The sequence below is a fragment of the Macaca fascicularis genome, chromosome 10 (assembly GCF_037993035.2).
Source record: "Macaca fascicularis isolate 582-1 chromosome 10, T2T-MFA8v1.1".
Taxonomy (NCBI): domain Eukaryota; kingdom Metazoa; phylum Chordata; class Mammalia; order Primates; family Cercopithecidae; genus Macaca; species Macaca fascicularis.
The window spans coordinates 117304948-117326904 of record NC_088384.1 but is presented as its reverse complement, the minus strand read 5'-3'; the positions used below and the strand labels follow the sequence as shown (position 1 = coordinate 117326904).

The 21957-nt window shown below is 52.8% G+C and overlaps 1 protein-coding gene and 1 long non-coding RNA gene across 2 annotated transcripts in view; one reads left to right on the top strand and one right to left on the bottom strand.

Annotated features, from left to right (window-relative positions):
• Nucleotides 1-20807, bottom strand: part of CDH4 (cadherin 4) — a 687747-nt gene extending 666940 nt beyond the window's left edge. Inside the window, exons 1-2 of the mRNA XM_005569504.5 lie at nucleotides 20525-20807; nucleotides 18106-18217 (exon numbers count right to left, since the gene is read on the bottom strand). Coding sequence (XP_005569561.3) covers nucleotides 18106-18217; nucleotides 20525-20581 — 169 coding nt within the window. The 5' untranslated portion in view covers nucleotides 20582-20807. The remainder of the gene's footprint in view (nucleotides 1-18105; nucleotides 18218-20524) is intronic.
• On the top strand, nucleotides 1169-4786 carry LOC141407949 (uncharacterized). Its single transcript, XR_012419591.1, has 2 exons — nucleotides 1169-1293; nucleotides 2335-4786. It is a non-coding gene; the product is annotated as an uncharacterized lncRNA (long non-coding RNA).
• Nucleotides 20808-21957: the final 1150 nt, after the last annotated feature.

The following is a 21957-nucleotide window of genomic DNA, read 5'->3' as shown; positions in this document are numbered from 1 at the left end:
CGCATGAAATTCACCCAAAATGCGCATGGTACTCCCCCCAACTGCACACGGTACTCCCCCAAACTGTGCATGAAACTCGCCCAAAATGCGCATGGTACTCCCCCAAACTGCACACGGTACTCCCCCAAACTGTGCATGAAACTCGCCCAAAATGTGCATGGTACTCCCCCAAACTGCACATGGTACTCCCCAAACTGTGCATGGTACTCCCCCAAGCTGCGCATGGTACTCCCCCAAACTGCCCATGGTACTCCCCAAACTGTGCACAGTACTCCCTCAAACTGCCCATGGTGTCCCCCAAACTGGGCATTTGTCACCTCTGAGGGTGACCAGGGGCTTCTGCAACAAACAGTGCACTCACTGACGGTGCCATTTTCCAACAACAAAAGTTTTGACCCATATGGCATTTAAGCCAGAAGGAAATAATATTATTTCCAAACTGATAAGGGAGAAATGCAATAAGACAATTCCTAGATAACTGCATCGAAGGGATGTCTTTCTGATAAAACAAGCACCTTTCAAAATGAGGAAATAATGTAATTTTCTGCCCGGCAGACAGGAGCAGATAGACAGGGGGCGGCTGTAACCTCCCTGTCTCAGGAGCAGCCCCTCCGCTCCACTGGGGCTGGAGGAAGTGATTAATTAGTGCCTCCTCGAAGCCACAACCTTAGAATGCCACTGGGGGACTTTTTATGTGCACGTCGGAGAGTGATATCCTTCCAGAATCCTCCTTTTAGAACCCAACAGTGGGGCATGTCTCTGACAATCCTGAGTGCCAGCAGGCTGCAGCCTCAGGGCTTCGAGGAGGAGGAGAAGAAGGAGGAGGGGGAGGGGGGGAGGATGAGGGGGGTAGGAGGAGGAGGAGGAGGAGAAGGGGGGGGAGGAGGAGGAGGAGGAAGAGGCCTGGCATGAAACAACTCTTCTTGGGGCTTCTTCTGTAAAGGGAGGAAAAGCCACTAATGACACAATTTCAAGTGAAAGAAGGAAGCCACCAAGTACAAGAGCAGTGCCTTGCCTCCCGGTCCCCTGCTCTCTCTGGCTGTCCTCCATGCACACGGCTCTCTGCCCACCCTACCCCCAATCAGTGAGCTGCCTTGTTTAAACGTAGCACGTGCAAACCCACGTGGCTCAGCCCCGAGTCGCAGCCTACCCCCGAAAACAGTATCTTGGCACATTGAGGGGAGAGCTCGGTGACACCTCGTTTTCATCTTCCCATTGCAAAAAGGCAAAACCAGGACCATGGCCTCGTGACAGAACCATCTCGTGAGGGGCACCTTTTCTCACTTGCCCACGGTAAGGTACAACCTCCAGGTTGGTGGGGTGGAAAAATCAAATTCTGTTGTTCAGTTCACGTGGCTTCACGCACCGTTGTAAGAAGAGGCCGGGGGACAGCGTGGGAGATGTTTGGGACGTGAGTGCAGACTTGAGAACCCCCAGGCCGGGGCCTCACATTGTAGGATGCAAAACCACGGCCCGTGGCTCCATGCCAGCCCACAGGGCAATTTAATCCTCTGCTCCCAGAGAATGACAAAGACAGCCCGCTGGCTTCTGTTGTGCTGACTCAGCAGAGCTGGATGCGGAGGGCTGTCTTCTATCACTTAGGAAGAAGGAGTGCCATTGTCAATGGGCTGGATTTAATACAGCAGAGGATGCCAGCCCCAAAGGGCACTGGGAAATTAACTCACGATGGGCAATTATTTCGGAAGCCAGGCTCTCCACATTTGCTCTCATCGCAGAGCCTCTGTGCTGTCCCCTCAAACTTGCATCCCAAGTAAAGCAGATGAGATGAGGCCATGGGGCTAGAGATGCCGGTACGAAGAAGCTCTTATTCTCCCAGCCCCCAGTCCATCCCTTTAAAACCCTGGAGAGTTCCAGAATCTTGATGTGCTGAAATTCCAACCCAAAAAGTGAAGACGGCCCCATTCTAATTTCAGGGATTCTACCCAAAGTCTGTCACTGCCATCATATTAGGAATGAGATTTTTTTTTTTTTTTTTTTGAGACGGAGTCTTGCTCTGTAGCCCGGGCTGGAGTGCAGTAGCCGGATCTCAGCTCACTGCAAGCTCCGCCTCCCGGGTTTGCGCCATTCTCCTGCCTCAGCCTCCTGAGTAGCTGGGACTACAGGCACCCGCCACCTCGCCCGGCTAGTTTTTTGTATTTTTAGTAGAGACGGGGTTTCACCGTGTTAGCCAGGATGGTCTCGATCTCCTGACCTCGTGATCCGCCCGTCTCGGCCTCCCAAAGTGCTGGGATTACAGGCTTGAGCCACCGCGCCCGGCCAGGAATGAGATTTTGAGAGAATATTGTGCTTATAGCATTTAACATTGCCCCGTAGGGTCCAAGAGTGTCAAGGCGGCTATAGATCGAATGCAATAAAGATGTACTGCAAAAAGTTTCCCAGACTATGAATCCAGAGGATGGTAAATGTTTAACCCAAAAACACCCCAGAGGAAGACACCCTCACCACTCCAGAGCTGCCTCGACCTCCCCGCAAAGGTGCCATCACTCGACCATGACGAAAAAACACTTGAGGCTCACACTCCCCCCACCCCACCACTGTTTATGATGGATACGAGACTTCAACATGGATTTCAAAGGCCCCTGTAATTTGGGCAGCATGACATTTTATGTCTTATAAGCTATTTTTATTAGCCAGGATTGAAGAAAATTGACGTTTACCAGCCATTAACCTTTCAAGCACATAACTCTGTTGTTTTGCTCCACATGGAAGACCGTCTTACACGTCTGTGCGGGTCAATCCTTAAGTGTCCAGCGCCTTTAACGAAAAAGTCGTTGCGAATCCTCTCTCTTCCCAAGAAAACCTAAGTTCTCTAATTTTACGGACTCTTGATCACAATTTTATAACCTTCAGCCTGGCACTGGTATTCCATTTTTATCTTAAAATATAAGAACCAGATAAAACAAGTTATATAATCCCTTCTTCGTATCTGACGGAAGATGGAAAAGAATAAGATAACCTGGGAAGAAGCTGCAGGCTGCAGCAGGCCTATTCTCAGAACAACTTACTTCTAACCCCCATCAGTTCATCGCTGCCCAAGCATTAAACAGGATACGACGTAATCCAATCATACCAATACCCGATTAATAAATAACGATAGCAGGTAACTTATGTTCATTACCGCCTCTCTCCTCCATCAGCCTATGGAGCTTTAAATAAGCCATTCTCCATAATTTATTTATTCAATTTTTAAACATGCCTTTTGCCAAAAGATCTCGGGCCACGCGTAAGAAATGTAAAGGCCATTGGGGGAGAAAGTCTCTCAACAAAACCATAAAACCCATCAAATCCAGCCACCTTCTGATGGAAAAATGACTGCTGCAAAGGTCAGCCGGCCCTCTCCACATCTGGGGGCCAGATTCTGGAGGAGGTTGGTCTGAGGAGCTTGAGGTCATTGTCAACAGCCGGGGCCATGTGGGAATGAGAACCAGCGGCTCTGGAGGTCCAGCCACGGGCTGGGGACACGGAGTTGCTGTCTGAGCGTCTCCTCGCCGGGAGCCTCTGGAGCCTGGGGTTGGGAGAGCAACTCACCTTTCCCAGGTACCAGTGGCCAGACAGGTCACTTCACAGGGACTCGAAGAGGAGGACAAGAGCAGGAGGGCAGCTCTGACAGGGCTGGGGTCTGCTTGGCGGAGCAGGGCCTGATGTGTTTACATTAATAACTAATTATAATTAATTAATAACTAATTATAACTAATAAATAAGAGCAAGCCAGCAAGCCTTGGTGTTTCCAGAGCCTGGTGCCTCAATACACATGGACCACGGATCACCCTGCTGGGTCTTCAAGGCCCTCATGAGATGGACCTGGCATCTCCCTCCTATGAGGTGGGAAAGGTCACACAGGTCACAAAATGGTCCAGTGTCACAGAGCTGATGGCTGAGGACTAGAAACGTGGACTCTCCAGGCAACAGGGTGTACTAGGTCTCCATAGGGGGCTGGTTCCAAGGTGATACAGAGGACAGGACTCTGAAGGCTGACCCCCCTCAATCCTGGCTCCTCCAGGGCCACTAAGGGAGTGGCAGTGCCAAACTGTCCTATGTCAGCACCCCAGCTCTGTGAAAGGAGGGTTCGTAACATGCCTCCTGTCTAGAGTGGTCGTGCAGATGAACCCAGCTGGCACGGTGCAGCACGCAGCACGGGGAGGGCTCCATCAGTGGACCAGACCAACAGACAGTGGTGCCATTAACCCCTCAAGTGGGGCTGAGCCCCAGGACCACTGCAGGGCTTTCCATGGGATTCTGACACTCACCCAAGGTGTGTGCACAACACAGCTCATCACATTTACAGGATTCAGGAGCCAAACGCCAGTGGCTGTCCCCACCAACAAATCACCCAGAGCCTTGGTAATATCCCATTGTCTTAGTCCATTGGTGTGGCTATAAAGGAATCCTTGAGGCTGAGTAAGTGATACAGAAGAGAGGTTTATTTGGCTCATGGTTCTACAGGCTGTACCAGAAGCATGGCACGCATCTGCTTCAGAGGACGCCTCAGGAGACTTCCGCTCATGGCAGAAGGCAAAGGAGAGCCCACGTGTGGAGATCACATGGCGAGAATGGAAGCAAGAGCAATGAGAGGGAGGTGCCAGGCTCTTTCTATAAGGATGAGCTCTCCCAGGAATGAACAGAGTGGGAACTCGCTCATTACCACAAGGACAGCACCAAACCACTCGGGAATGCCCACCAGGCCCACCTCCAATGGCTGGGATCACATTTCAACACGAGATTTGGCAGGGACAAATACTCAAACCATAGCACCCACTGAAGAAAACAAGAAGACAGGAGAAAAGGTACATTCCTCTTTTAAGTTCTGATGCAAACCAACCCCAGCATCGGGAAAAAGCAATTCAGCCACTGACCTGTTGGCCTGGGCCTCCCTGTACGCAGGCCCCGCTCGGCTCCCACTGCCTGGCTTTGCCTCCTGGTTCTGGCTGAGACGCTCCGAGACATAAGCAGGACAAGGTCAAGTGCAGCCAGAGGTGCCTTCTCCCCTCCTTGGCCTGGAGCCCCTCCTCGGGATCCGCGCAGGAGACGTGGATGGACCCAAGAGCTCTGGCATCCAGCTACATGCCACCCGCTGGGCTGGCCAGGCCCACTCCCATCCCAGGCACTGGCTCTCCGGCTGCCCAACCCAGAAAGAGAGACGGGAGGGCAGGCTGTGTGTCCCACAGCCACACATGTCAGAAGAAGACCCTTGGGGGTACAAAGAGCATTAACCTGTCAACTGCAGGCCCAGACCCACGCCTGCAAGAAGCCTGCTGCAACACAGGCTGCGAGAGTGACACGATCAGCCCAGAAGCCAGGCTCAGCGGCTGCTTTCCTGAGCCGTGTGCCAACCCTCAGCCAGGCTGCAAACACACAGCGGCTGGAAACACGGGACAGGAGATTTCTGCAGCCAGAAAGGATATCTTTTTGCATTTCCACAGTCAAGCGGTTTTGGGGAGAGAAGAGGCGCGTTCCGTAAACACTGGAGAGTGCCCAGCTCCTCTCTGTGTCCCTCCACGTCTCATCAGCAGAGGGAGCGTGCCTCCCCTCTCCATCTCTGTTGAACGATCCATTCCCAAATGCAGACCTTTAGATTAACAAAATATTTACAATATATCTATGTGATATTATCTGAGCTATAATCCTTGTTAAGATTCCATTTGACAGAGGAAGATAATGGGCGGAGAACAAATGTTCCATATACATTTTAATTCCAGTGAAATTGTTCTATGTCACGCTTTGCAATATAAAATACCCCATTACTACACTGAAGTGCCTCATTTGCCTTTCCGGTAGGATTGAAACACCCAGCATTGTTTTAAGCCGCCCACCTGAGCTGCACTTTGAGATGCTGGTTACATTTGGCAGATACCTTCCCAGATAACACGGTTTCTCTCCAGGGATGCAGCCCCTGGGGAATCGGAAGCTAAACATCCTCTAAGCCTGAAGCTCTGATGCTTTCCCAAAGATCAGATTCCCTGGGAGATGGAGAGAAACAGCAGAGTCCCAGGTCACAGCCCCAGAATTCCCAGCTCAGTGGGTGGATTCATTCCCTGTGACTGCTGTAATAAATGACCATAAACTTGGTGGCTTCAGGTAACAGAAATGTATTATTTTGCACTTCTGGAGGCTGGAAGTCTGAAATCCCGGTGTCAACAGGGCTGCCCTCTCTCTGCAGATTCTAGGGCAGTGTCCTTCCTTGACCTTCCCACGTTCCAGCGTCTCCAGGCCTTCCTGGACTTGTGGTTCCATTGCTCCAATCTCTGCCTGTGACTTCACAGGGCCTCCCCCTCCATGTCTGTGTCTTCTCTGTCTCTTGAAAAGACAGTTGTCCTTGGATTTAGGACCCAAGACAGTTGTCCTTGGATTTAGGACCCACTCAGGTAATCCAGGATGATCTCATCTAGAGATTCTGAAGTTGATTACATCTGCAAAGACCCTTTCTCCAAATAATGTTACATTTGGAGGCTCTGCGTGGAGGGATCCTTTGTGGGTCACTGTTGGCACCCTCCAGTAGGTCTGGGACAGGACCCAGCAGGCTGGCGAGTTTAGCAAGTACCCCCCAGGCAGGCAGTTCCTGGACCACAATTGGTCATCTTACCCCTCTGCTTTGCACAGGGAAACTGAGGTCCAGAGAAGGAAGGGTCCTCATCCAATTCATCCCTCTCCGGACTCCCCACCAGCATCTCTCTGCACCCCATCAGGGACTGCAGCCTGCGTTTCTCCTTGGACCTTCCTGGAAGTGGAAGTCTAGGACTTCATACGTAGCAAACTCAGACACCAACTTTCCTTCTTGCTTTTCTATGCACATCAATATAGATGGCATCTCAACTCACATTTGGGTGGCCAGAACAAATGCAAAGCTGAAAATTTCAACATTTCTCCAATACAGACACACAAACCCAAGGGCACACTGCTGAAAAGACACCTGGAAGGCAAGCCTTTCTCCTCTGCCTTCTCCAGAGACAAAGAGAGCCAGGCGCTCCTTTGGGGAGAGACACAGGGTCCAATACCCACACCCTGGGAATGGAAATTCATTAAATCGTACTCCAAACGGAAAATGCACCCATTCCAGGAGCAAGCACACCACTCAACACCTGGGGCTGTACCAGGGGTATCTTTCCTGGGCTGGGAAGCACCCAGACCCTCAAGGATCAGCTTCCTATTAGCAAGGCGTGAGCGGCACTCTGAGGCCCTGTGGATACTCATCTGTCGTGGAAGGCTTACCTTAATCCTCCCTAAATCCCCACATACTGTCAGCAAGAAAACACGGTGAATCCAAACGAGGAAGAGTGAGAAGGATCCATATTGGAAGCTGCTGTGGGCTTCCCAGGCAGTTCACCCTGCGGAGTCCCAAAGCAGCAGATCCCCACTTCAGGACCCGCAAGGGACACTGCCCCTCTGAGTCCTAACTACAGCCACTGGGTAAGGCAGGTGGCAGGAGCTCCTGGAGCCAGGCAGGACGGGGTGAGAGCCAGTGGGCTGTGGCTAAGTACTGAAGCGTTCCTTCAGATTGAACCCCCTGACCCACAGCGCATGCCAGGTCACTCAGTGGCTCCATGCCTCAGTTTCCTCAACAGTGAAGTGGAGATGCCACCCTGATCCACTGAGGTCTGTGTAAGATTGTGAGGTCTGTGTAAGATCGAACGAAGGAGCCAATGAGGTATGTGTAAGATTGCGAGGTCTGTGTAGGACTGAATGAAGGAAACACTGAGGTATGTGTGAGACTGAATGAAGGAACCACTGGGGTCTGTGTAAGATTGAATGAAGGAGGGCCGGGCGCGGTGGCTCAAGCCTGTAATCCCAGCACTTTGGGAGGCCGAGGCGGGCGGATCACAAGGTCAGGAGATCGAGACCACAGTGAAACCCCGTCTCTACTAAAAATACAAAAAATTAGCCGGGCGCGGTGGCGGGCGCCTGTAGTCCCAGCTACTCAGGAGGCTGAGGCAGGAGAATGGCGGGAACCCGGGAGGCGGAGCTTGCAGTGAGCCGAGATCGCGCCACTGCACTCCAGCCTGGGCGACAGCGTGAGACTCCGTCTCAAAAAAAAAAAAAAAAAAAAAAAAAGATTGAATGAAGGAGCCACTGAGGTTCGTGCAGGACTGAATGAAGGAGCCACTGGGGTTCATGTAGGACTGAATGAAGGAACCACTGAGGTATGTGTAGAACTGAATGAAAGAGCCACCGAGGTATGTGTAAGATTGTGAGGTTCACGTAGGACTGAATGAAGGAACCACTCAGGTCCGTGTAAGATTGAATGAAGGAACCATTGAGGTCTGTGTAAGACTGAATGAAGGAACCACTGAGCTAGGTGTAGGACTGAATGAAGGAACCCCTGGGGTCTGCAGGATTGAATGAAGGTCACCGCACAGTGTGGGATGCACAGCAAGTCCTCAGTGTGCGGAGGTCAGTGGGAAACTCCCACACACACCTGCCAGGCTCGCTCTGTCGTCAGACATGCATGTGGTCAGCAGAATCACGGCTCCCCAGAGAGGTACCCATCCTAATCCCGGAGGCTGTGAGCCTGGGATCTTACAGTGGGGACTTGGCAGAGGTGACTGAATTAAGAATCTTGTGATGGGAGATTATCCTGGGTTACTCAGGGAGGCCCAAGGTAATCACAGGGATTCTTACAATGGAAGAGAAGGATGTAGAGAGACGTGGACGTGACCAGTGACCCTCAATAACCCTGGAGGACGGCACAGAGATGCTTCGCGGCTGGCTCTGAAAACGGAGGAAGCGGCCAGGAGCCAAGGAGTGCAGAAGCTCCAAGGAGCTGGGAGGCACAAGGACACGGATCCCCCCTGGAGCCTCCAGAAGGAACCCGCCCTGCAGACACCTTGATTTCAGCACAGGGGCTGGAACTGGACTTCTGACCTTCAGAACCACAAGATAATAACTTTGTGTTGTTTAAGCTGCTACATTTGTGGGGATTTGTACTGCAATAAGAAAATAATACAATTTGTAATCTAAGTAAATTCCTCCTGGAAAAGGCAGTGTGGGAGATAAAAACATATAGACAAAGTCCCCCGCCCATACCAAGTGATCTGGGACCCGCCTTCTCACTACATTAAGCTGCAGGTCTCAGGAAAGCCTTAAATGAGAAGACGCATTAGCACATGGTGAGTTCCCCCAAACAGCAGCTCCTCCCCTCCTTCTCGGCCCCTGACGTGGGGGTTGCCAGGAAAATGGCCTCGGGGAGCACATACTGGGTCAAAGATAATTAAGTAGGGATTTTTGGTTTGTTTTGTTCTCTTTTGTTTAAGAACCAAAAGCAGACACCAGCCAGAGACAATACCGGAGGCCACCAGGAGAGGGCAGCCCAGAGCCCGGGCAAAAAGGCACCAAAATTCTGAACCTTTTGACGAAAAACAAAGGATTCTGCCAGCCCAGCTTGCAAGACACCACAGTCCCACTCTGGGACTGAAGGAGCCGGCAAATGCCATGAGGTTTTACAAGAACACACTCGGGAGAACTTTATCGCCCTTGACGGAAAGAAGCTTCATTCGGCTTATGGTATTTTTTATAGTGGAATTCACTTGGAGGAAAAATTGCTTCTTCAAAAAGTCAGAATAATAGGCACACTTTTTGAAAAGATGAATGCTTGCTTGCTCTCTCTCTCTCAGTTCATGATTAGTCCTGGCATCTACTTAACCCAGCTTTCAAAGAAAAAAGAAAGGAAGGAAAGGAGGAAGGGAGGGAGGGAGAGAGCAAGGGAGAGAGGGTGGAAAGAAGGAAGGAAGGAAGGAAGGAAGGAAGGAAGGAAGGAAGGAAGGAAGGAAGGAAGGAAGGAAGGAAGGAAGGAAGGAAGGAAGGAAAGGGAGGGAGGGAGGGAGGGAGGGAGTGGGAGGGGAAGGGAGGGGAGAGGAGGGGAGAGGGGAGGGGAGGGAGAGGAAAGGAGGGAGAGAGGGAGGGAAAGAGGAAGGAGGCAGGGAAGGAGGGAAGGAGGAAAAAGCCCTTTCCTTAATTTTAATCCACCTCCATTTGCAACATAAGAGAAGTCACAAAATTTCCACATTTTTAAATTAGTATAATGGAGCACACAATACAGGTACATACACACGAAATACTCTTCCTTTGAACTTGATTATGAATTCCATTGTGCTTATTTTTAACACTGCAGGGTAGAATTAGAAAAATCACTACTTCCGGCCGGGCGCGGTGGCTCAAGCCTGTAATCCCAGCACTTTGGGAGGCCGAGACGGGCGGATCACGAGGTCAGGAGATCGAGACCATCCTGGCTAACACAGTGAAACCCCGTCTCTACTAAAAATACAAAAACTTAGCCGGGCGAGGTGGCGGGCGCCTGTAGTCCCAGCTACTCGGGAGGCTGAGGCAGGAGAATGGCGTGAACCCGGGAGGCGGAGCTTGCAGTGAGCCGAGATCCGGCCACTGCACTCCAGCCTGGGTGACAGAGCGAGACTCCGTCTCAAAAAAAAAAAAAAAAAAAAAAGAAAAATCACTACTTCCAAAACAAAGAAGCCACAGGTCTTGGAAGCTTCTACCAACCCAGTTGCCATGCAGTCCCAGAGTGGAAGTGGCCCTGCGCACAGGAAGGTCACCCCTGGAGGCAAAGGGGTGCAAAGGGCCTTCACCGCAAGGGGGCTTGGCAGAAAAGGGGAACCCACATGAACCTTGGAAAGCACCACATCTTCAGACTGTTTCAAGTTATAGCAAGCACCTTGCTCTCTCTAAGCTTAGAATACAAGATCTCTGCAGACACCCAGGACCCCGATATGGGCAGAAAGGCCACGGCAGCCTCAGGACCAGCTCTCACGGCATCTGCTCAAGAGAGGCTGTCAGGGAGCCCCGCCCCGGCTGGCCAGCTGCAAGGTCATGGCACTTTCTCTCCATCTGCAACTGGCCTCACTAAGGCTCCCGGTGCCCCGTGTCACAATGTGAGTGTAGACAACGATGGATCCGTGCATAAACCCAGCTCAGATGGAATGTGCTCAGGGCTTCCAGGACCGGCCGGACTCTGCTCTCAGCTCCCTCTCTGCACGGCTTCCCCAGCGCTGGCGGAGTCTGAAATCCAAGTGAGAGCTCTGCTCTGGGACTGCTCACTGCATGCTCCGAACTGAAAGCTCCCACTGGCATCGCAGAAGCCGCGGGCTATTCTAATCCCAGGGTTGGTTTTGCAAACCCCCGGTGTCCGGAGTTTAGACCCACTTCAGTTGAGCCTTATACAGGAGCAACTGCAACCAAGCACTTCCCGACGCACTGAGGGCCTGTTTACTGCACATATCTGTGTGCCTGGTCACTGCTGGTTTTATGGCTGTGGCCCTGAACATCTGGGTCTGATCCTGTCTGCACGTGACAGCGGTGCTCTAAAACCATCTTCTTTAACATTAATTTGGAGATAGGAATGAGCTAAATGCCTAGGACTGCACAAAGAGGGGAAATAGAGCAAATCTCATACCCTTAGGCCAATCTCCAGAACTCACTGATCTTCAGTTACTGATCCATAAAATGGGAAGAATCTTACCTCCCTGGAAGGGCTTTTGTGAAGGTTAGATGAGATATCATATACCAAGGACTGGACAGAACATGTTATCATAACATTATAATTCTGCAAAGCCTCATGCTCCCTCATCTGAAGACTCATTAAAACACATATTTCTCAAATGCAAAACTGTAATCTTTAAGTCACAGCGTCAATGAGTTCACACATCCTCATTTCTGTAGCTGGTGCGTGCACTGCCTTCTACAGCGAAGGGGGTCTGCTCAGTGGCAGTGAGCATAGAGAAGCAGTGGTTAGGAAGCTTGCAGGGTGGGAATCCTGATCCACTGACTTAGGAATCAAGCGATCTGGGGCAGGTGTGGCCGCCTCCTTGAGCCTAGATTTCTCGTGGGTAGCAGCAGGGCCACTGACCACAGCTCCCTCTTGAGATGAAAGGTAGCGCCGTGAGAAGCAGCTGCACACCGGGGCACGCGACTGTGCAGGGCCCAGCAGGGCGGCAGCATTCTGCCTTGCTTTGTTTCGAACCAGGGCTACAGGGACCCTCTCTCAGCGTGAGATTTGGCCTGCAGACGGCGCACCATGCAATGCTTTCTGTGCTTTATTCCTGGGCCGGTCCTACCTTTTATCTGATAGCCACCACTTTCTAAGGACAGGATATACACTTCCCTTTCTGAACCTCTTAATCCTGGGACCAGGCAAAACTATAATAGGGAAAAGCTGCTGGAAACCTCAAACAATAACGGCCCCGTGAAAAGGTAAGGACCACCCCCAGAGATGGCCAAAGAGATCCCATGGACTCCATCCTGGGCTCTGCGTGCCCATTTTCAGGGATCCCTGAAGTGACCACCCACGGAGGCAGTGGACGTCTGGGTGCTCAGAAAGAAGCAGCCTTCTGACTTTGACAGCAAGAAAGTGCGGGCAAGCCACCAATGGGGTCTGAGCCCCACTCAGCCTTCACATAATTCTGCTTATCTATAGACACCAAGGTCCCCTAGAACCAGTGGATATTGTGACCAGAGGCAAAACCCCCAATACATAACTTCTGGCTTCCTGGAAGAGGATCACTACAAGACCCAGCAAAGAGTTTACATTCTCTGGTAGGGGTTCAGATAGTCCCAGCTTAATATATCTAAGGGTTCTTTCATCTCCTGGCCATAAGACAGTCTGGAGTAGTGACTGTTCGTTTATTCAACAGTTACCAGGTATTCATGACATGCTCTCTGCAATCCAGTGTGCTACGTGCAGACGCCAATTCACAAAGGAGCAGAGGAGGGCCTTTAAAGCAAGAGCAAGTGGCCAAGGTCCAAGGAACACAGGAGGGTAGAGGGAGCCTAAAAACCCAGGCTCAGGACAGAGGTTGACTTTGGTAGTGTGCACAGCTTTCCCTACGTCAGGGAATGCACTTGGCTGCACGTGACAACAAAACCAAGCATGGTGTTTTGATCTTATTTTTCTCACCACTCAGGAGACAGTGAGTCCAGGGCTCTGCCATTGTTCGAGGATGCCTTCTGGGAACCAATCTGTGTTCCACCATCCTCATAGTCACAAAATGGCTGCTTTACCTCAGCCATCACATCTGAGTTCCAGATAGGAAGAAGAAGTAAGAGCAAAGGGCAGAAGGCATGGACAGCTCAGTTTGTTCCTTGTTACCAGGAATAAAAACAGCTTTCCCCGAAGCCTAACCTAATAGACTAACCTAATTAGATACCAATGACCAGAAAGAAGCCACATTGCCACCTTGGTGTAATGAGTCTAGAGGTGTATTAAACAGGGCACACTGTCAGCCAATGCACTAGCACAGATGAGGTTTGTTGGTGAGGGAGAGAGAGAGAGAATCAATCCTGGACAGGCAACTTCCAATGTCTAAGAATTCTAAGTATATATGGTTGGCTTATCATCAGTACCACTTATTTGAATATTCATAGCTCCCTCTCTGCTGTGAGTTAACCAAAGCAACTCAGAAACAGGAACAGTGTCAGTATTTTCTGACTCATTCATTACTTCATTTGACTAATACTGACTGCACAGCCACCATGGATATCCAGCATTAGGCCAGCGCTGGATATCCAGTACACAGGAAGACGGGCTGACATTCTTGCTGTGTATCTAGAATGCCTCTGCCCTGGAAGAGTTGCCTATCTATGCAGAGGTGGTTCAAACCAAACTGCATGGGCAAAGAGCCTATCTTCGACCTACTTGTAAAGACAAGATCATAGTACTTCTGGCCATGCAGTGTGGCACAAATGACAGATTCTTAGATATGGATTCCAGACACCCGCATCTGATCTCTCTTCAACCATGCCTCTGTCTGAACGCCTTTGTATGCAAATGAGTCATTCACTCATTCAGCAATTCATTGTCTGTCGACTCTGCTTCGGGTATAGTGCTGGGCACTGGGGAAGGTCTACTCAGCATCCATCCCTCCTTCTTCCTTCCCAGAACAAAGCCCCAATTCTGTTCTGAGATGAGCAATTTGGACACCTACCATGTGATGGATTATAATGGATCTAAGACACACATGACAATGCACTTCTCTGCATTCCCAGAGCTCCACCCCCATCAGTTCAGCTAGGAGTGGCCTGTGACCTAGTCAATGACAACTTCTGCAGGGATTCTCAGAAAGTGTTTGTTTTCCTGGTACAGGGAAGAAATGCAGATGGTGCTACTATCTGCACCTTCTTCTGCTCTGAACTCAGAAGCAACGACTGGAACCACAGCAGCCAGTTTGCAGTGACGAGGCACTAAATGACACACTAAAGATGGCAGAATGGGAGAAGAGGATTAGGCAGGCACATGACCGTGTCCCTTGTCTGCTGCTCCAGCATGTGGCCACCTATGTCTGCACTCACAGTTATGTAAGAAAAATTTACGCCCATTTACTTGAGATTATGTGAATTGGGTTTTATTCTGTTAGCCAAGAACATCCTGAAATGATATAAATAGAAAACAAGAATGACAGAGCTCTGGCTGGGGGCGGTGGCTCACGCCTGTAATCCCAGCACTTTGGGAGGCCAAGGCAGGCAGATCACGAGGTCAGGAGATGGAGACCACCCTGGCTAACACGTGAAACCCCGCGTCTACTAAAAATACAAAAAAAATTAGCCGGGCGAGGTGGCAGGTGCCTGTACTCTCAGCTACTCCGGAGGCTGAGGCAGGAGAATGGCATGAACCTGGGAGGTGGAGCTTGCAGTGAGCTGAGATCACGCCGCTGCACTCCAGCCTGGGCGACAGAGCGAGACTCTGTCTCCAAAAAAAAAAGAATGGCAGAGCTCTTACCTTTAGAAACCTGAGAGTTTAAGTAAGAGAGATGAATGGCCACATAATGTAAGCTCTCCAATACGGAGGTAGAGGGTGGTAGAGGGTATACAAGATGGTCCCTCTCCAATAAGGTGGTAGAGGGTGCACAAGATGGTCCTAAACGAATTGAGAAATGGGGAGAGGCAAGGCTTTGCTGAGGACGTCATGTTAAGTCATTAGAAACAAGCTCCTCTTTCTATACTCTGTACGTGGTATACCCATGTTAATATACTTTGTATACTCTATACACAGTGTACCCACATTAATCTGATGATGCCAGGCTCCACCCCATCCCCAGTGAACAGTGTTTCCACTCACCTATTCCCGCTTCGTTCCAGGATGGAGGGGAGATACGACCCAGAGTCCTCAGTTCCCACTATGCTACCTAGGACTCTCCCGCCTGTCCGAGTTTTCTGCTATGAATCGGGTCTGGGTGTGCCCAGACTCCGCCCACCACGCGGGAGAGCAATGCAGGTCACGGTACCGGGCTGCAGCTTCCGGGCGGGCTGGCCATTAATTATTAACAAAGCAGAGAAAAAGACACCAGCTTAGCCATCACCCCAGACTAAACTACGGTTTAGAGAACACTGCATTTTAGCCTAAGGCAAACGGCTTCACCGTCCTATTTTAGATATGACCATGCATCAGTGATCAGGGCCATAAGTGAATTATCCTAAAAGCAAAACTGTAACATAAGAGTATATGCAATTGCATGCAAACACTCTCCAGAAAAAGCACAGACAGGGGACACAGGAGTGGCGTCTAGGAAGGCTCCCAACAGCAGCTAAGTCCTGCATTTCCATACTTCGCGGCTCCGCTTCTCAGAAGGTTCGTAATACATAGTATTTGCTACCCTATTGGGGAAAACTATTTTAAGCCTAATTAGCATGAAATTTTTAGAATGCAAATGCTTTTCATTTAGACATAAAACAAAATGCCACGACATTTCTTCCATCCATTTATCATAAACAAGTTAATTACTGTGTAACAAATCGCTCCTGCTGGAATCTGTATGTTTGGGGCTGCTGTGAGCTGACTCAGGCAAAGGGAAGGAGCCATGGAGCGGCCGCTAATAGCTCATGGCCTACTCAGAGGAACACGGCCACTCTGTGAAGCTTCACTCGTCAAATTAAGGTTAAGCTCTCTCCGCTGGAATAACTCAATTATAAGTAGTCATTATCTGTTTAACTTGATTCCTACCAGAATAACAGAAACACCACGCTTCCTATCTCCTCTTCACACAGGCCTCCTCACTGTGGTCTTGTAGTTTCAAAGTACTCTGCGTACAGAGAGAAATGTCACTGTGCCCTGGTTTCAGGGCCTGTCAGCCTTAGCTCTTGCCTCCATATGTGCAAAATTATTTGTCAGATATAAAACATCTCTTTCTTCCTGAGACTCTACACCTTCAGAAGAATGAGTGGAGGAAAACAGTGAGAAGGGAACCCACACAGGCGCAGGAGAAGCAATGCGACTACAGCCCCTAGAGGAGGGGCAGAGAGGACCCAGCAGGCCCAGGTGCTCGGGAGATTCTCTGCAATTCTTCCCTGAACCAGCCCTGGGCTGGGCTGCACACGTAAGTCAATGGGCGCTTGGAAAATGAGTCCACACAATGTCTGAGCTGGTCCAGAGTCACCCGGGGTCATGTGACTCTTGACCCCCCACGAGGCGAACACCACCTGGCCACAGGGGCCGGGCTGACACGCGGCCAGTGATCTAGGCTCTCCCACCACACCAATCAGGAGCACAGTGCAGTTTGGCCTGGACCACTGGGAGTGGAGATCCCCACACAACACACCATGAAAGGGAAGAGATGCTCGTGTGAAATCTCACGTCGTGTTGTAGGAAGTACAAGAATTTGTCATTCTCTTCTGTAGTAAGCAGTATTTATTAATAAAAAGAGAGGCATTTTTCTTAAGTGCCTGAGTAAAATTGGATACTCTAGGGTCTTAACATATTTGGCCACATAATCAGAGAGCTTAAAGATGCCAGTTTCAGCACAGCAGGACATGCACACAGCAGACTGCAGTCAGCGCCCCACGAGTTATAAGGGACCGTACAATGCACTGAGAGTGAAGGATCCTCCCCAGGCCTTCTCTAGGGGTTCACTGAGATTCTCAGTAAAGCAAACGATCCTGAAAATGGCCTACCCATTCCAACTCCGAAGTGACAAAAACAGCGCAATGAACAGAGCAGCTCTTGAAAACTCTTTACCATGTACGCCCTCTTAGATTGCACATCCATTCTGCTCCTAGGCCAACTGCCTAGAGATTTTTTATTTTTTTGATGATTAATGAGTCAATAGTATCACAGTTTAGATAACAAAAATAAGTCAGAAAACTTGGATTGGGTGCAAAATAAAAATCCTATCCACATAACCAGGAATCAACGAGGCACTCCAACAAGTTATGTCTTGAAGGGCGAGGATCTGAAAAATCACTATAAGTGTGAGCGAGTTCACGCACACGCATGCACACAAACACACATACAGGAACCACTGTCAGTTCTGCAGGGAAAAGTTTACCTTCTCTGGGACACAAAACCGGTAGGGCAGTCAACAGTCCCAAATGCGGAAACTTAGCTTCGATCCTTTATCCAACATTCTTTTCCTCTATCGCTTTGAAACCAACTCAAAGGCTGCCACTTCCAGGAAACTGATGCAGAGAAGAAAGGCTCACAGCCAAGGTGCTCACGGCAGAACTCTGCAACCTCCGGGAAGGAAGAACTGATTTATGTTCCCTCCCATGCAAATATAAAGTTTAATTAGTTTGTCTTGAAAGGGAAACAGACCAATAAGCAGGATGATCTACTGTCATCTGAGTTTTGACGCTGTCTCTGACTTTCCCATCACAAGTGTGGATATAATCCTGCAATTACGATAAAGCTAATTGGTAGTTCCCTCCTGCATGTGTGTTTTCGTGTTGTCAGTGGGGCAGTAATGAAAATGAATGCCACATTTGTGAACAGACCGTCTGTGGGCTTATTTACCGCATTTCCAACAACATCGTCTGCTTTATCATACATTTCAAAGCAGGGATAATTTAAGTCTCCAGAACTTCATACATAAAAATACTTGGTAAGAAAGTCTCTCTGCACACTATTTGGGTGATGTTACATCCGAATTACAGTTTGTTGCCCAGGAAATGATTCACTTCACTCAAAAATGACAGGGATTCTGAATCATTCACCTGTTATGCAAACGCCTTTCAGGTCAACCAATTTACACCTCCTGAACTTTACCGCCATCATTTCGCACAAAGACGAGGCAAGCCTTGCCTCTCCCGTCTACAAGTTTCCCCAAGGAAAAGCATGGCAGCAATTCACTCCCACCCCTCCACGCCCCACCCTACCTTGAAGTAGCTTCTCCCCTTCTAGAATATTTTGGGAGATTAATGCCGTGTAGTCGTCTTCAGAGAACCCAGCCTTGCAGGTCTCTCTGGTTGTAAGATCCTCATTATGGGCCTGGGAACACAAAGGGGAGAGGGCAAAACAATAATAAGTTCACTGAAATTTAATCCAACCGACATTTATCCAGGGCCTGCTGTGCAAAAGGTCTCTGGCTAAGAGAGAAAGGCTGGCAGGCCACGGTCTCCACCCAGATGCCATATCCCCGTGTCTGCTCCTCTGCTCTCTGGGGACTTTAGGGAGCGCTCTAGAGGCTGTAGACCCCGAGCATCCTTCCCCAGCCCCACACACAGCAGGTGAGCTGTAGGGAATAAAGGACGGCCTGATGGCGAAGCCAGGCCAGCCAGGGCCTCATTGGCAGAGGAGATGCCTGAGGAATGTCCAAAAGGCAGAGAAAGAAGACTTCAGTCGCTGCTCCCAAAGCCACTAAGGGAAGGGAGGCCAAAGTGTGGGCGGCTCTGCAGACCTTTCGCGTTGGGCCCAACGCTCCGCGCTCTTGGTAAGGCGGAGGCGGCAGCTTCTTGTCTCCTCTTCGGGTCACCGGGAGGGAGGAGAAAGAGGAGAGCAAGAAAGAAGATTCTCTAGGACTAGGTCCAGAGTGGGGCGGAGAAGGCAGCTCTGCGGGAGGCTGCCGGTGGCTGGGGTGGAGAAGGCGGTGGAGGCGCTTCCACCTTCTAGTCTTCAGCCCGCATTTTCACCCTCGGAGCCCCCATCTCCAGCCCAGGCAGGGAGACAGCTCCCCTGACTGACCGGAAAGGGGGTCTCCTCCTGTCCTCCGGAGCTCGCTCGCATTTCCTGCTCAGTAGGAAAGTCTAGAGCCCGTGGCACAAGGCCAGGGAAGGATGGGGTGGGCGACAGGGCCATCTCCCAAGCTTCTAGGAGGGGGCGTGACAGGCAGGAGGAGGTGGTGGAGGGAGAGGCAGTGTGTGCAAGCGGGAAGCCAGCCCCGCTGCAGGAGCAGGAGCAGGAGCAGGAGCAGGAGCAGGAGCAGGAGCAGGAGCAGGAGCACAGCGGTGCTCGGCTCCCCGGCGAGCGCAGGAAGCCCCGGGCGCAGCCCGCACCTGGCAGTGGCGCCTCCCGCCCGCCGCCTCCTCCAGCCCTGCGTGCTGCTGTCGCCCGCCCATGCTTTGGCTCCTGAGGCCGCCCCCAGCCCGGAGCTCCAGGATTCCAGACGCCCGCCCCGAGGAGGGCACCCCTCTGCCCCCAGCACCGAGGGAGGAGAGCTGGACGCAGGCTCATTCCTTACGAAAAGCTCTAAACCGCTGCTTTCCTTATCGGCCACGAAGCTCCAGATCGCACCCGCAGCCCGGTGGGAGGCTCAACTCGTCCAGGAAAGTTTCGACCCGCCCGGAGCGTGTGCCCAGCGCACCCCCCAGTGCCCCGCGGCCTCGGAGCGGGCCTCCCGCCGCTGGCACTTGTTTATTTCCGAGGTTGCAACAGCGCTGCCCGGGAGCAGGCAGCGAGGCCGATCGGCCACGAGAGGGGGTTCCTGCAACTCCCGCCGCCCCTCCGCCTCCGCCCAGGGGCGCCCCCGGAGCCGCCGCGCACTCTGGCCCCGCGGGCCGCGCACCTCGCCAGGCGCAGAGCAAAGCCAGCGATTCGGTCCGCGGGACTCTGCAGAGGAAGCGGGAGACCCGCTCGCCCTCCCGGGGCGCCCTCCCGCGCCGCGCCCGCCTGGCGTCCGGCTTCCCGGCCCAAGCCCGGACCCGCTCCCAGCCCCCGGGGCCCCGCCGGACACGCGGGCTCCAGCCCCGCCGAGGGCTGAGGGGTGAGAGTGCCCCGCAGTCCTACCCCGCCGTCCACCCGCAGCGCCAGTCCCGCCGGCACCCAAAAAACTGAGTGGCGCTGCGCGGCAGACCCCCAGGCCTTGGGCAGGAGAGGTCGGGCAGGCGCCCCGCACTCCCGGATCCCCGGCCTGCAGCCGCCGGGCGCCTCACGCCTTCAGCCACGGCCGGGGCTGGGCTCGGCAACTCCCGCGGCGCGCGGCTCCCGGGCGATGGAGGGCGCGCCGGCTCCGCCAGTGGGAAGCCTGCCCCGTGCAGGCAAGCCGAGCTCCGGGCAGCGGCTACGGGCTTTGGGCGGCCCAGGGAGGCTCAGCGGGTCCGGTGCAGGCGGAGCTCCCCGGGTCCTCCACCGAGCCCCACTCCCACCCCGCTCCGCCACTCCCCGCTGCCCAGGCGGCTTCCCACTCCTGCCGACCGCAGGCAGCTTCGCGGAGCTCGGGCGCCGGGCTGGATGCAGCGGGGAGCGCGGCGGGGGAGCCCGGGAGAGCCTCGCCGGGTGTGTGCGCGCCCCGCGGGCTCCAGGGACGACCTCGCGCTGCCCGGGGCTTCCGAACGGCAGGGGCGGGAGGCGGCAACTTACCCGGAGCGCCCCGGAGAGCGACAGCAGCAGGAGGAGCACGCCGGCGCCCGCGGTCATCTTCCCCGCCGCCCGCCCGGTGCCCGGCACCGGGAGCCCGCTCCCTTCTGCCGCCACCGCCGCCGCCGAGACCACAGCCGCCGCTCCCCCGCGCCCGCCCGGAGCCTCCAGCCCCGCTGCGCCCGCCTCGCTTGCCGCCCCGGCTCCGGGAGCCAGGCCAAGTCCGGCCGGCGGTGCGTTCCCTCAGGCCGGTGCGTCCGCCGGCCTCGCAGCCGCCCGCGCCTCTGTTCCGCGCGCTCCGAGCTGCAGGTGAATCCGCGGCGGCCCCGCCGAGGCCCCGCCCCGCCGCCCGGCCCCTGCGCTCGCTCTGCCGACGCGGGCCTTAAAGGCGCAGCGCCCGCGCGCGCCCCCCGCGCCGCAGCAGCCCAGCCCAGCCCCGGCCCCCCTGGATGTCTGGAGCCGGGTTGCGGCCGAAGAGGCCAAGGACGCTCGGTCTCCAGGGGAAAAAAGCGAGGGTGTGGAGACTAAAGACATTGCTGGGGTTTCCGTCCCCACACCCGGGCACCCCTTTTGAATGGGGCGTTCCCGCGGTGGTCTTAGTCCGAATTCCCGCCCAGGCCCGCGGTGGTAGTGGGCACTTCCATTCTGTCCTTTATTTTTCAAGTGTCTCCTTGCTGACCCCTGACCCGGGCCTACCTCGTCTGTTTCCACCTAGAGCAGATGAGCAGACGGCCAGGCTGAGATTTCAGCCCGCTGGGCTTTGCACACCCTCCGCCTCCTAGAAAAACTCAGAGCCTCTGCCGGGGCTAGGGATGTGCCCTAAGGATTGGGGACGGTACTAATTCCCGTGTGTGCATCAAAACACACGGTTAGGCCTCAGAAGCCAAGAAAGAAATTAGAAGCTCCAAGAAAGAAAGAAGTGCCTAGACAGGAGCTGACAGGCTGGGCCGGCTCCAGCTCCCTTTGCTCTGCACCGGTGATTGCTGAACTGGGGGGCACTTCTTTAAGGGTCATCAGGTAAAATATATGTACAGTTTGGACAGTGAGTAAATGTTTCTGCACTTTTCCTTTTGGCTTGGAGATTTAAAGAAATGCAGTTTTGTTTGTTCAGATACATCCAATTTTCTTTGGGTTTTCAGGCACTCTATGTCCAGAATACATTAGTTCTGGTTTAAGAAATAGGTTGTAAAGGAGAGGGTGGAAGATTGTTGAGCTCCAAGATCAGAGTCCACTTAGGCAAGCCAGTAGAGAAAGCTACAGAGCAGCCGCTCCCCTCTTTCCCTCCCAGAACCCCCACCCTTGGGGGCAGGGTGGTCTCCTGGTTAGAGCTCCGCCTTACACTTAAGGAAACCAGATTTTAGATAACCCCAGAGGACCAGGGTAAGCACTACATCCAAGAGCACAAGGTGAGATTTTGTTTTGCAACTGTAACTATG